This window comes from Yarrowia lipolytica, chromosome 1D, assembly GCF_001761485.1.
Source record: "Yarrowia lipolytica chromosome 1D, complete sequence".
In the NCBI taxonomy this organism is placed as follows: Eukaryota; Fungi; Ascomycota; class Dipodascomycetes; order Dipodascales; genus Yarrowia; species Yarrowia lipolytica.
In genome coordinates, this window is record NC_090773.1 from 1,860,465 (window position 1) to 1,873,641 (window position 13,177).

Consider the following 13,177-nt stretch of genomic DNA (forward strand, 5'->3'; position numbering starts at 1 on the left):
GGGTGACTTTTTCAGAATGTTGCCATGTGTTTATATTTTTACTTATCGCGTGGAAATAACTTACTAAGGGTATTCGTGTCTCAAGAACCCCCGTCTATAACAAATCATTCATGACATACATAACATACATACTCGCACCTCTTAGTTGAGAACGGCACCAGCGCTGGGGTTTGAAGAAATCTTCTTGTCCTTGTCATCCACTCGTCGGAGTGTCTTTCCGCCGGTGATTTCACCAAGCAGGGCAGTAATACCGCCAGTGGCAGCAGGGGGACGCTCGGGGAGATCGCCAGCCGAAGGACCAGTCATGGATGGAGGAGCAGGGGCTCCAAACATAGGCGGAGGAGGTCCAGGAGGAGGTGGAGGAGGGGCTCCTCCAGGGGCATCGAAGGAAGGAGCTGGCCCAGGGGGAGGAGGAGGGGCCCCAAATCCAGGTGCAGGAGGAGGAGGAGGGGGGATTCCGGAAGGTGCCTCAGGAGCTCCAAAGCCGGGGGCGAAGGAAGGAGGAGAAAGGATAACCCGTAGGGGCTGCGGCGGCAGCGGTGGGGAGGGGGAGGAGGGGCTGCGACGGGAGGTGCTGCCTCTGCAAAGGTCTGCTGTGTGGGGGAACCTTCGGGTGTCTCGAAATCAAACTCCGACGACGACATGTCGTTGTGAGTGTCCACGGGAGGTGGCAAGTGGGTAGTTTCGATGGTGGTAGGCGCAGAGGGGGGAGCAGGGGGTGCCTCCGTGGCAGCAGGAGCAGAGGGTGCCTCCGTAGCAGGGGGGATGTTGATCTCGGGCATGGGAGGTGCAGGGGGAGCAGACTCGGGTCCTGGGGTAGCCTCCGAGGCAGCAACTGCGACCTCAACAGCAGCAGGGGCAACAGGAGGTGCAGCGGGTGGAGCAGCAGGGGCCGAACCCGTAGGAGTGGCTGTGATGGGCGCACCCCCAGTGGGCTGTCTCTGGATGGGGGGAGCCATGGTTCGGAATAGCTGGGAAGCCAGCTCGGCAGCGTTACCTCGGTGATAGTCCTGGTCGTCGTCCTCGTCACTGCTCATTCCCCAATCATCGTCGTCATTCTTGGCAGCTCGCTGGTTGGCTCGCTGGTTGGAGATCTTGACGGGGTCCACGGGCTTGGGGGCCTCCTTGGGAGCTTCAGAAAAGGAGGCAGGAGAAGGTGCCGCGATGGGCTGGTTGGTGCCGGGTCGCAGGAAAGGATTATTGTCCTCACCTCCGGCTGCTGGGGCTGCAGCGGCAGCATCACCACCGTTGTTCAGGCGATGGAAGGGGTTGTTGTCGTCAGCAGCGGGGACTGTGGGAGCTGCCGGTGACGGGGTAGATGTGGCAACGGGAGGAGTAGCGGCGACAGCGGTGGAAGTAGTAGAGGGAGCAGTAGCCTTGTTAGAGAAAGCAGCAAGGGCGGCGGCGCCAACATCTCCCTCAGCTTCATCAGCCTCGGCCTCCTTGGATTGGGACTCCTTCCAGGCCTTTTCTCGGGCTTCGTTGGCCTCCATTTCCTCTCGAAGCTTTCGCATTCGCTCCTCCTTGGCGGCCTTCTTCTGCTTCTTCTCTTCTTCCTTCTTCTTGTCAGCCTCCTGCTGTTTCTTAAACCGTTCTTCCTGCTCACGCTTCTGAGCCATGAGCTTTTCGTACTCTTCATCGTCTGAGTCAGAGTCGTCGGCAGGTGCAGAAACTGGTACAGCAGGCGTAGTAGCAGGATCCGTGGCCGGTGTGGCAGCAGCCGGAGCAGGTACTCCACGAGAAACGGGGGCGGGGGGAAAAACAGCTGGTGTGGCCAGCAGGGGAGGCAACAGCAGGGGAGGCAACAGCAGGGGGAGGCAACCAGCAGGGGGGCACAGCAGGGGGGGCAGGAGAAACGGCAGGCTTGGCATCGGGGGGGCAAAACCGTGGGCCTGCGCCTTCTCTTTTCGCTTAATACCGAGGGCAGCAAGTCGCCTCATTCATTTTTCGCTTCAGCCTCAGCCTTGAGCTGGGGCTTTTGGTCCACAACCAGCAGCAGGAGCAGGGGGGGTGAGGCGCCAGTAGAAGTGCCCGAAATGGGAGCTGCAGTGGCCAGGAGAGCCAGTAGCAGGGGCAGAAGAGGAGGCAGTAGCAGGGGCAGGTCTCGACGATCGGGTGGATCGTAGAGAGTAGATAAACTGTCGAACATCATCCTCCACACCAACAGCCTCCTCCCATCGTCGTCGCTGTCGGTCCTCACTCACTTCCTCCTGAGTCTCTCTCAGCTTGGAGGACAAGTCTCGCTGCAGCGACTTGACGGAATCCTCAATGTCGTGGATCATCTCGTAGTTCTGGGCCTTGGATCGCTCAACCTCTGAAGTGTGGGTCAGCAGACGATGCTCGTAGTCCTCCTCCTCAGAGGCGTCGGCACCGGTAGCAGTCCCCTTTCCAGTCAGGGCAGCCATTCGAGCCTGCAGCTTCGCCTTGGAACGAGCCTTGATTCGATCAGCCTCAGTGATTGCTCCTCCAGGACCAGTACCAACCAGCGAAGTGGGGTTCTTAAGTCGGAACAGCTCCATCTTAGCATTGGCAATTTTATCTTCGATTCTTCGAACATTGGAGGCAAGCTGGGGAAGTCTGTCACCAAGGTGGTCCAGCTTTCGCATCAGGTTTCGCTTGGCATCTGCAGAAGCACCGACATCGGTGGAGATGGCACTATGAGGAGCTACATCGATATCGCGCTGCACGTTCTGGATTCGACGCTTCAGATCGGCAACAGCCTCCTGGTCACGTCGCTCCAGGTTGGAGTCACGAGACATGTCCGAGTCCTCAGCGTCAATGGCGTCCAATAGAATCTGCTTCTCTCGAATGAGTTTTTTGAGCTCGGAAATAGAGGAGCCTTTGCCGGACAGAGAGATGTCGTTTCCACTGGAGCCATTGCTGCTAGCAGTACTACTGCTGCCTCCTCGCCGGTTTCGAGAAGTGTAGCCAAAGTCGGAGTCGTCATTCTTGAACACGGTGGCGTCCTTCTTAATGGTGGAGTCACCGGTGAAAGACCGCGATTTGAGCTTGGAGCCACCAGTTCTGCCCCCACCAGCCTTAAGGTAGCTCTTGACCTGGTTCACCGAGTCGGAAAAGTTCTTAGAAGAAGGAGGGACCAGTTCCGGAGGCAGACGGGAAGGAATAGGGTAGCCGTTGAGATGTCGGTAGATGAGATGCATGGCAACAGCAAACTCATCTCGGTCCAGGCGACCCTTGTTGGAGGGGTCGGACAGAGTCCAGATAGCCTCCAGGTCGGCTCGGTTGAGTCCACTCTGGGTGAAGATCTTGATGGCGGTGTCACCGTCAATGGCTCCAGCCCGCTTCTTGTCCCAAGCCATGAAGATGCCGTCGTAGATCTGCTTCTCCTCCTTGGCAATGGCCCAGTTGACGGTGGCAGACTGCTGCAGCTGCATAGGGGGCAGTTGTTGCACGGGAGCACCGGTGGCCTGGGGCATGAGGCGCTGTTGCATTGTCTCGATACCGGGCAGACCCTGCGAGGGGGTGTTGATAAAGCCCCACTGACCAGGCTTACCAGTAGGCATGGCAGTGAGAGGCTGCATGGATCCATAGCCCGTAGACTGTGGCTGCATACCAGTCTGCTGCTGAGGCATGTATCCGGTCGACTGCTGCTGAAGGGGTGCGTAACCAGTAGACTGCTGCTGAAGAGGAGCGTAACCAGTAGACTGTTGCTGCAGAGGGGCTCCGCCAGTGAGCTGAGACTGGAGGGGAGCACCGCCAGTGAGCTGAGACTGGAGGGGAGCACCGCCAGTGAGCTGAGACTGAAGGGGAGCACCGCCAGTGAGCTGAGACTGAAGGGGTGCGTAGCCAGTGGACTGCTGCTGCAAAGGTTGCATGGGTCCAGTTCTCTGCTGCTGCAGAGGCATACCTCCAGTGATCTGGGGCTGCATGGCCTGCATCGGGTAGCCCGTGGACTGTTGCTGCATGGGCTGGTATCCTGTAGCCTGCTGCTGCTGGTAACCTGTCGGCTGGCCAAGATTCAGTCCAGCAAGCATAGATGCACTAGACTGCTGCTGCTGCTGCTGAGGCTGAGACTGGGGAACAGACTGGCCAGAGGACGAAGGGCGCGATCCAGCATCGGGAATGTTGAACGAAATGATGTCGACCATGCTAGAAACCTCGTTCTTGATGTTCTCAGACAGGTTGTTCGGCACGGTCTGGCCTTTGACAGCCTGGCCACACAGGTACATGGCAACCGCAAACTCAGGGAAGAGCAGAGCGCCAGAACGGGTGGTGTCGGCCAAATTCCAAATGGCAGACAAGGTGATAGGAGGGAGACCTGATCGGAACAGGATGTCTCGAGCCTTGTCTCCGGAAAGAGCTTGCTCACCCTTAGGGAGTGCCTGTCGGAAGAGGTTTTCAAAGTTTCGCTGGTCATCGGCAGTGAGGAAAGAGAGTCGGACTTGGTTAGCTAAGGCGAACAGATAAGGGCGATCGCAAGGTGTGTGCACGCATAGACGGCAACTGGAAGTTTCAAAGTCATGGAAACGGCGGCAGTTTGAGAGATCTCATGATCAGATTGTGTATCTCCATCATCGGTCTTCCTGTGTTTGGGTCTCAAGGTTACAGATCAAAATGTTGTGTCTCCATCGTATCTCGTCATACTCAATTGGCTTTGCTCCTTGAATCACTTGTGTTGTCGTAGCAATCATCTACTGTTAGTACTCACCGTTGGGGATGTAGACACCATCCACCACACTCTTGTTGCCTCCTCCAGTGGGCTGGGAAGTCAACGGAGGTCGAGCAGGCAGAGTAGGGGCAAAGGGATCTCTAGCGTTACCAGTCTTTTGCTGCTGTAGGGGAGCCGCGGGAGTAGCAGCTGGAGCAGAAGCATTGGCATTGTAGCCAGTAGGCTGGGACTGGAATCCCGTAAATCCGGGCTGCTGCTGCTGGGGTTGCTGCTGGAAGCCAGTGAATCCCGTCTGCTGCTGCTGCTGCTGCTGCTGGGGCTGGAATCCAGTGAATCCGGGCTGCTGCTGCTGGGGCTGGTAGCCGGTCTGCATTGTCTGTTGATGCAACATGGGAGCGGACTGGTAGCCCTGACCTCCTCCTCCTTGGTACATTGACACATTGGGCTGGGACTGGAATCCTGTCTGCTGCATAGGCGGCTGCATAGACTGGAATCCTGTCTGCTGAGGCTGCTGCTGTTGCTGTTGTTGAGCAAATCCCGTGGGCTGGTAGTTCTGGAAACCTCCAGGAGCTTGGTAGCCAGTAGGCTGGGACTGCTGCATCGGCTGCATTGGCTGCTGCTGTTGCTGCACGGGTGTGTTGCCGAATCCAAAACCTGTCGGTTGGGCTCCGAGAGGCTGTTGGCCACCGGTTCCTTGATATCCGTACATGATTCTGATGTCGTGCGTTGTGGCAGAAAGAGTTACGTGGTGATACTTCCCGAGGGAGGTTGCTGAATAAGGTTTGGGTAAGGTTTCAGTTATTGGCGCAGCAGCAGAAGACCAGCCAACCTGATTTGGAGAGAGACATCGAACCGCGCACTCTCGGTGGATTTCCGATAATGTGAGCTTTCGCCTTGGAAACTAAAGGGGTTACATAACCACCTTTTGGTCTCACTTGGTAGTTATATCAAACCAATCCTCGATTAAGGAGGCCACCAGGCCCAAAATACAGTTGGTAAAATCGTAAATGGATACTTCAAACAGAGTGATTTCAATATGAGCTAATTGGGAGCCGTTAACTCCGAATCATGGAAGATCCATGAGGTAATTCTTGCGCAGCAACCGAAGCATCTTCTGCTCAGTGGAGGCATGCTACAAACAATCGACTGTGTTAATATATACGTTTCAAATATCGACTGTCACTTCCATACTCGTGAGATCTGTATGAATACACATTACAATACCCCTACCCGTTCCGGTAAATGTAAGGGGAGAAGGCAATGAAAACACTTGGAGACTTCGGAGATGTCAAGCCCACGCAGTTGAAAGACAGACAGAATATTCATTGTAGTAGACCCTCGTTGACACACGCAAACAACAGTATAAGTATATACCTAATAGTACCAAGCGACGTGGAACTTTGGAATAACCCCATACTACAGGTACAGGCTGAACGGTAAGAGTAGACGTACATTGTAGTCTCATTGGTACCCATTCTCCCTTACAGGTACAGGTACGAGTACATACGAGTACTGTACCTATGGCTTTCCTGGATAATTGGTAGACGTACCACCTTGAGGTGTTTTAGGCTGAGCATCATGTATGATAAAGAGCGTGCTGCGATAAGTTGCAAACGCGGTGTACTGGACCAACACCATGCCAGCAGCATACAATTACTAACGGCCAGGACACCCGTACAATACTGCTTAAAATGCAAGTACTGGTACTACAAAGCTACAAAAAACACCCCCTAGAGGTACTCGCTACAGTTAAAACACGCGTCCTCGACACACATTGTTTTACCATCCATAAATCTAACATTGGCTAGTTGTATCGTCACAGCCATTCGCTTGCATAGGCTCATGCCTGCTCCCTATATACATCCTAGACGGCATACTTCTTGGTCCACTCCTTGGCAGTGGCGTCGTATCGTGCTCGGTCGTTCTTGTACAGGTGGCCAATGTCGGGCACGAGAGGATCGTCAGGGTTGGGGTCTGTGAGCATGGAGCAGATGGACAGCAGCACCTTGGAGATGGTGAGTGCGGGAGACCAGTTCTCCTTGAGAATATCCAGACAGATGGATCCGTTGGTGTTGACGTTGGGGTGGTAGATTCGGGTAGTGAAGGTCACCTTTGGTGGCTTGAAGGGGTAGTCAGTGGGGAAGTGGATAGACAGAAAGAAAACACCTCCGGAGTAAGGAGAGTCTGAGGGTCCCATGATAGTAGCCTGCCAGTGGAACAGATCCTGGCCAACAGGACCAGCAGAGCAAGAGGAGGGGGGATCACTGAGTTAGTAAGGAACACTGGTAAGGAAAGAAAGGACGATTGCATGAGGGCTCAATAGCAACAGGAGAAGGTGAACAGCCCTGTTTATCAGTACTTATTAGATGCACTAGCTGAGAGAGCTAGGTGCCCTGAGGAAGAGGGGAAAGAGAGGCAGTAGGATGACACAAGAATGGGAGCCAACGAAAGCAGCGGGTGAAAAATAGCATCGATATGCTATGCCCGAGCTTCAGTGTTCCCATGTTATCGATCACAGTTCCGACTTGGATTATCGGCCTGGCTGTGTGTGGAGTATATCAGCGCAGATCAAACGGATCAGCGAAATCATATCAGTCGTCAACTCGCATAACCAACTTGATCACCAACCGATCGTTGATGAGAAAGTTCGATCGCTAGTCCATCGATGTGTGAACTGATTTGATATCCTTGATCCACAAGTCACTCCTTACCAGAGCCTACCATGGTTTCATGAGAACTCCCGTTATGTGATAAACAAACGGCAACGGCTTTCCTGGCAACTAGAGTAGTTAAGTGTGAACTACACTAGCAAACGGGTTGTCTATCGACCCTGTCCGTTGTTTCTGAGTACTAGTTCCCACTCAACATCCCCTTTGTCACCCCACGATTCGCCACTTCACTGTACAACGACAAAAGTGCATCCATCGTTCGACAGAAACATATCGTGTGTCGCCAGAATGTCCTAGCATCAACACTACAGTTGCGACTCTTTCCAGCCTCATATCCATATCTAAGCATCCTTTTTGCCCTTCTCGTCGCTCCAACCTTTGGAATTTGGGTGGACAAGTCTGTGTCACGTCGAAATGTGCCACAAAAACGACCCGAAAACAGCGGCTAAAATAACCAAACGTCCGAAATACTGATACTCACCGTCCAAGATCACTGAGTTCCTTGTTGATTCGCTTCAAAGCCATTTTTTAAAATTGGTGTCGTGTGTGGTTAGTGTAAACTAGAGAGTTGTGGTTGTCGGGAGAGAGGAAAAAACATGCTGTGGTGGTGGGGAGTGACCCAGAATGGCAACACCCCTAACCCTGTGCTGGGAGTAGAACTTTCTGGATACGTGGCACGAAATGGCGTACGGATGAGAAGCGGGTGGGGCTCGGGGCGAGCAAGTTTGGCGCTAGCTGGCCGTTATAAGGGTTGGGCTGCTTTATCTTGTTCCGGCTTTTCGAAAGGTATTCTTGTATCATGCCCTAATTTGGTACTCATATACACCTTGGGGGCAGCCGCCGTTGGCATGTTAGTCACATCTTGTCGTGCGATATCTCACATGACTGCGAAGGTTATTTTGCCGAAAGAAAAGAAAAAAAACTGAGCATGGCGGAGCAACATTAATTATTGGACCGAACGGCAGTGTTTACTTCATCTGCATATAAGAACGGTGGCGGCGATACAATAGGTCTAGCGGCGGTAGGTCTAGCAGTGGTAGCGTTGAGTGTGCACGAAGTTGCGTTGGAACCACTATCACTGGTGTTTTGCAGATGGTCTTTTCAGGTTGTATTAATGGTTCACAATGTCACGGAAGAAGTCCGCAGGTCTCCATTAACGAGGTTTTTGGGACTCTGACATACTTAGGAGGTCTCCAGGATGCTTTTGGTACCATGTATAATTTTTTTTTGGCATTTTACCAATGTTTATGATGATTTCCCCGTGGCGTGTCTCCGGTCCAAACTGTCTCTCCCCAACCTCCAAATTCCATCACATTATTATGCTTCTGTTAACTCCGGAGTTTACCACGTTGTTGTTTAAGGCGGCAACTTGTAGTTGTGTGAACGGGTAGGTCTGGAAGAAGAATATTGGAGCATGTAGAGGGCTCTCGTTGCAAGATTGTTGTCAATATCTGCGACATTGTTTTCTCTGTATCCATCGACACTTTCTCGGGGTTACTTGGTCGTGTTCTTGAACTCTCAACCGGAGTTAGCTGTCAAATGCCGCTAGAAAAATATAACAAAGCTACAATAAAAATATATATAAAAAGCTACAACAAAAAATATATAAAAAGAATATATACTAAAACTAAAATAAAAAGTACGATAGATAGTACAAGTACAAGTGCAGTACAATACCAGTACGATACAACACCCACGGGTACAAACTGTTACAAATATTCCCGTTCAAAAGCATATTGAGTCATGGCGAGTTGTCAAGACAGCCAGATAAGGCAACTCAGCTCCTTGAAAATGACTTTCCGTCTATTCGGAGTGCTGGCGATAGACCCGTGTACTAGTGTAATCACGGTATTGTATCACGGCAGTTCTGACCTACTGTAAGAGTACGAGTAGACCACTGATACTTGTGGAACTACAGCTCTCCCTGACCCGGTCCACGCTACCCTCCAGTACAGTACCCTAACCACTATCAGTCCCCGTCTCAACTCAAACATGATCTGCATCAGATATGATAGGAGGTACAATACGATAATATGACACCAAGGAGGCTTCAAAAGTGACAATACAAAAAGTAATAAACGAGTAAGTTCAAGCCAGGGGGTCCCTTTGATATGCACCCCACCGTACATTATATTTCCTTATTACAAAGTTGAATTAATCACTCAAATGAATGTTTTGAAGTCTCACAGTCAGAGTTAGTCATGACAGGATTGGATAATGATGATTTGTCAGCGGACGGACAAGCATTCTTGCAAACCACGTCTGTCGAAAGTACAATACAAGGATAGCTAACAGACAAACAAGATACCAGGCAGTTCCATTCTCTAATAAACTGCTAATGTAGAGTCCAGTTGATTGCAATTATCGATTACTATTTACACAATAAATACCTCTATAAATACCCCATTCGAGCCTCAGCTACTTACTGAGACTGGTATCCCTCATCGTCCTCAAACCCGCCAAACTCCATGCCCATCTTGACACACTTGTTAACAAGAGATCGTCGTCGATGCAGTGAAATGCCCTCGAGCTCGGCCTTTTCGCTGCCGAGCCAGATTCGCACAGAAGCAACCAGCTCCTCGAGTCGTCGCTCAATAGCGGTCGTTCGGTGGGCAGGTCGCTCCTGAAGCTGGGAAAACAGAGTCCACACGGAAAAGAAGGACAGCAGTCCAAACTCATCCACAGATCGGATTCGCAGCTTCTGAAGCAGCTTGGTGGCGCCATCGGTCTCACCCTCGGACAGGTAGTATAGGATGAAAGCGCAGTGGATGGCAATCTGTGAGTCTCGGGCCACGGGAGAGTCCGTAGGGTTGGACGAGGTGTAAGAAACAGGAGTATCGGAGATGGTGGAGGCGACGGATACGGAGCCATCATCGGAAAATTCAGACTCGGAGTCCTCTACAACAGCCTCGTCGTCCTCAGTTTCCTCCTCCGGCTCCTCCTCCTCGACAGCCTCCTCAACGGTGTCGATAGACTCGACGGGCATGGGAGGCATGACAATCTCACCAAGCTCGGCCTTGACCATCACGAGAGCATCCTTGACCAGGTTGGAGTCCTTTCGGCCAAGAACAACAGAGTGGGCAATGGCAGCTCGTCGCTTAGCAATGCTGTTGACGGGAGAGACGGCCTGAGCGGTGTCCAGCTTGTTGTAGTCCACCTCGTTGGCTTCGAGCTGGAACAGAATCACCTCCCGGAGAGTTCGGGTGGAGTACCACGCAGCGAGCACGTCAAGAGGTGTTTTAAGAGCAGAATCGGAGGTGGCGGTGATGAATCCTTCGTCCAACATACCTAGAGAGCAGCCGTGAGAGGCATCCAGACCGTGGGCAAAGTTGTAGAACCGCTGAATAATGTCAGAGTCGAAAACGTCATTCTGGGCAAGCAGCAGCGACAGGTAGGAGGGCACAGCGTGCTTCTTCTGGGAGGCTAGCTTTCGGGCCTGCTTCCAGTGTCGGTCGGCCATGATCACAGAAGCCTTCTTGAGCCAGGGGAGACCGTTGGCAAGAACATGAACATGGATGGCCTGGGTGGCACAAAGAGCAGGGGTGGGGGGAAGAGTCAGGGTCTGCAGGTAGGTCACAAACAGGTCGGCTCGCGACATGTTCTCCTGGCCACCGCACAGCTGAGCCTCGACGGCTCGAGAAATGGGCAGGTGGTACGAGGAGGACTGAAGTAGCAGGTAGCCGTCGCCGATCAGGAATCGCAACAATGCCTTACCCATGGCCTTGGCAATCTCAACCACGTAGGCGGCGGAGGACTGAGGAGTGGCAACAAAGTGAGAGTTGACCAGCCACGACTGTCGTCGGTACTGCTCGACGGAAGTGGCCTCAATCTGCTTGTGGTGAGGTGGGGGTGCAGGCGAGTGCAGCAGAGGCAGCAGCAGGAGCATGGCGGCTCCGATGACCATAGTCAGCTTGAGGAGAACCAGACCGTGCTTGACAGACTCAGCGGGGACATATCGCAGAAGGGGAATAGGAATGAAGGACAGCTCTCGCGAGTCTCCGCCGTAATCGGACATGAGGCCCGTGGCCATGACACCGGTCATGAGACCCAGCATGGCCTTGTTTGAGCGGCTTTGCGGGGGCTGCTGCTGGATGTGGGGCTGTGCGGGGTTCATGTGGTGCTGCATATGAGGTTGCTGTTGTTGTGCCATGGGTCGCTGTCGCATCTGCTGTTGCTGCTGCTGGTTTTGTGTCTCGTCGTAGAAAACTGCGGGCTGCTGCAGCATGTTAGTGGGGGAGCCACCTCGAGATCCGGGAGAACCCTTGCCCATCATTCGTCGTAGCTCGTCCAGTTCAGCCTGCATCTCATCGTTTTTCGTTTTGAGATGCTTGATGTACTCGGTGGCTTTGCTCAGCACAGTGGCCTTATTGAGCTTGGAGGCTGGGGTGAGGCCGTCCAGTTCCTCGTCGTCCTTGGTGCCCTTGAGAGCACATCGCAGCGCGGGGACGCAGTCTCGCAGCGCGCTAATCTTGTCATTAATGTTGGTTCTGTACTTCTTTTCGATCATGTTGTGCGAGGACCGGCCCTTCTTGGGCTTCATGACTTTGCCGGGTGCAGAAGAAGCCACTCGTGCACCGCGTGCTACGGGTGAAGTGGATGACGTGGCCATTTCGGGAGAAGACGCGTCGGACGCAGGCGACCGTCCACTGCTGCCAACGCTCTCGGGAGAGTTGTCGGAAGCCGAGGCTGACAGGTAGGGAGGAGTCAGCATGTTCTGTCCGTGCTGAAAGTGGTGCTGCTGCTGGCTCTGTTGCAGCTGCTGGGGTTGCAGCACGCCGTTCGAATTGGTGTTTCCCAATGCCATGGGGTTCAGGCCCATGTTGTTCACCCCATAGTCCATGTCGTTCATGTACACGGGCTGCTCCGGGTAGTCCAGAAACGACAGGTCTTCTGGCTGCCGGAAATCCATGTAGTCCTGTCTGGGCGGCGCAAACGTGTCGAGTAAATTGTCGCAGTCGACAAACTCGAATTTCATAGAGTTGTCCATTTGGTTGCGTGTAGTGTTGTGTGTGTGGTGTTGAGGTGAAGTTACAGTAGACTTGAGTCCTCCAGCAGATAATATAATGTCGTTACAAGGTTTGGGAGCCTCAGTCCACTTTTTTGCAAATGGCCTGATGTCCGCGCCCGGTTGGGAATCTAGGGTTGCGGTATATCTCAATGGGGAAGACTCTCGAAGTCTACTCTTTATTAACCTGGGTTAATGCAGAGGTTGAGCCTATTTTCCCATTATCCGACCCGTGATCTAGGGGCTTGAAGAAAAAAACAACAGAGCTGGAGGAGTGATCAAGAGTGTTTAGCCGAGTCAACGGACTTGAAAAAAGTCATGACCGAAGAAGAAAAAACGTGTTTTGAGGTAAATACGCAGGGCTGACTGAACCATTAGGTCCTTGTACCGCCTCCACCGCTGCCATTGCCCTGAATGTACCTAATGGAGCAGTATTACCAGTGTTGGTTGGAAGTTGGAGGCGTGTCTGTTTTATTAACCCCTTACTATTGCATAAACTGCCTATGATTACAGCTGCTGGGGACATACAGATTGTGCTTGTACAAGGTGGCTAATTACAGGTACGAACGATACCGGTGCAAGTATGGTATCGTAGGCATGTACATACTGTGCCTCCACTCCATTTTGCGATAATCCATTTTCCATTCTTCGTATCCAAAATCGCTATCTAACGCAATGCTTAACCGTCTTCCGTCTCAACACGTTCAATACGGCTGTGTCGGCTTCGAATCGCCGTTGTTGTTGTTGTTGGAGGCAATGTTTGTGCCTAATTGGTTTCGCGTTCTTTTATGGACGGTGCCGCTTGCGTAGTTACCGTCTCGTGGACACGTCCCAGGCTATGAACAATCATCAACCCCCACATGGTAGACGCAG

At 52.7% G+C, this 13,177-nt stretch overlaps 4 protein-coding genes across 4 annotated transcripts; all 4 read right to left on the reverse strand.

The window, feature by feature from the left end:
* Positions 1-302: 302 nt before the first annotated feature.
* YALI1_D18623g (uncharacterized protein) lies at positions 303-1,871 on the reverse strand (the record flags this gene model as incomplete). Its single annotated transcript, XM_068282716.1, has 1 exon — positions 303-1,871. One exon carries the CDS (start codon positions 1,869-1,871, stop codon positions 303-305), a length of 1,569 nt encoding a protein of 522 aa, XP_068138817.1.
* Positions 1,872-1,958: 87 nt separating this feature from the next.
* YALI1_D18646g (uncharacterized protein) lies at positions 1,959-4,190 on the reverse strand (the record flags this gene model as incomplete). Its single annotated transcript, XM_502854.3, has 1 exon — positions 1,959-4,190. One exon carries the CDS (start codon positions 4,188-4,190, stop codon positions 1,959-1,961), a length of 2,232 nt encoding a protein of 743 aa, XP_502854.3.
* Positions 4,191-6,494: 2,304 nt separating this feature from the next.
* On the reverse strand, positions 6,495-7,824 carry YALI1_D18673g (uncharacterized protein; the record flags this gene model as incomplete). The annotated part of the gene is made up of 2 exons (XM_502855.3): positions 6,495-6,894; positions 7,781-7,824. 2 exons carry the CDS (start codon positions 7,822-7,824, stop codon positions 6,495-6,497), a joined length of 444 nt encoding a protein of 147 aa, XP_502855.1.
* A 1,897-nt stretch (positions 7,825-9,721) lies between these two features.
* Positions 9,722-12,286, reverse strand: YALI1_D18727g (uncharacterized protein; the record flags this gene model as incomplete). Its single annotated transcript, XM_502856.3, has 1 exon — positions 9,722-12,286. The coding sequence occupies one exon, from the start codon at positions 12,284-12,286 to the stop codon at positions 9,722-9,724; it is 2,565 nt and encodes an 854-aa protein (XP_502856.2).
* Positions 12,287-13,177: the final 891 nt, after the last annotated feature.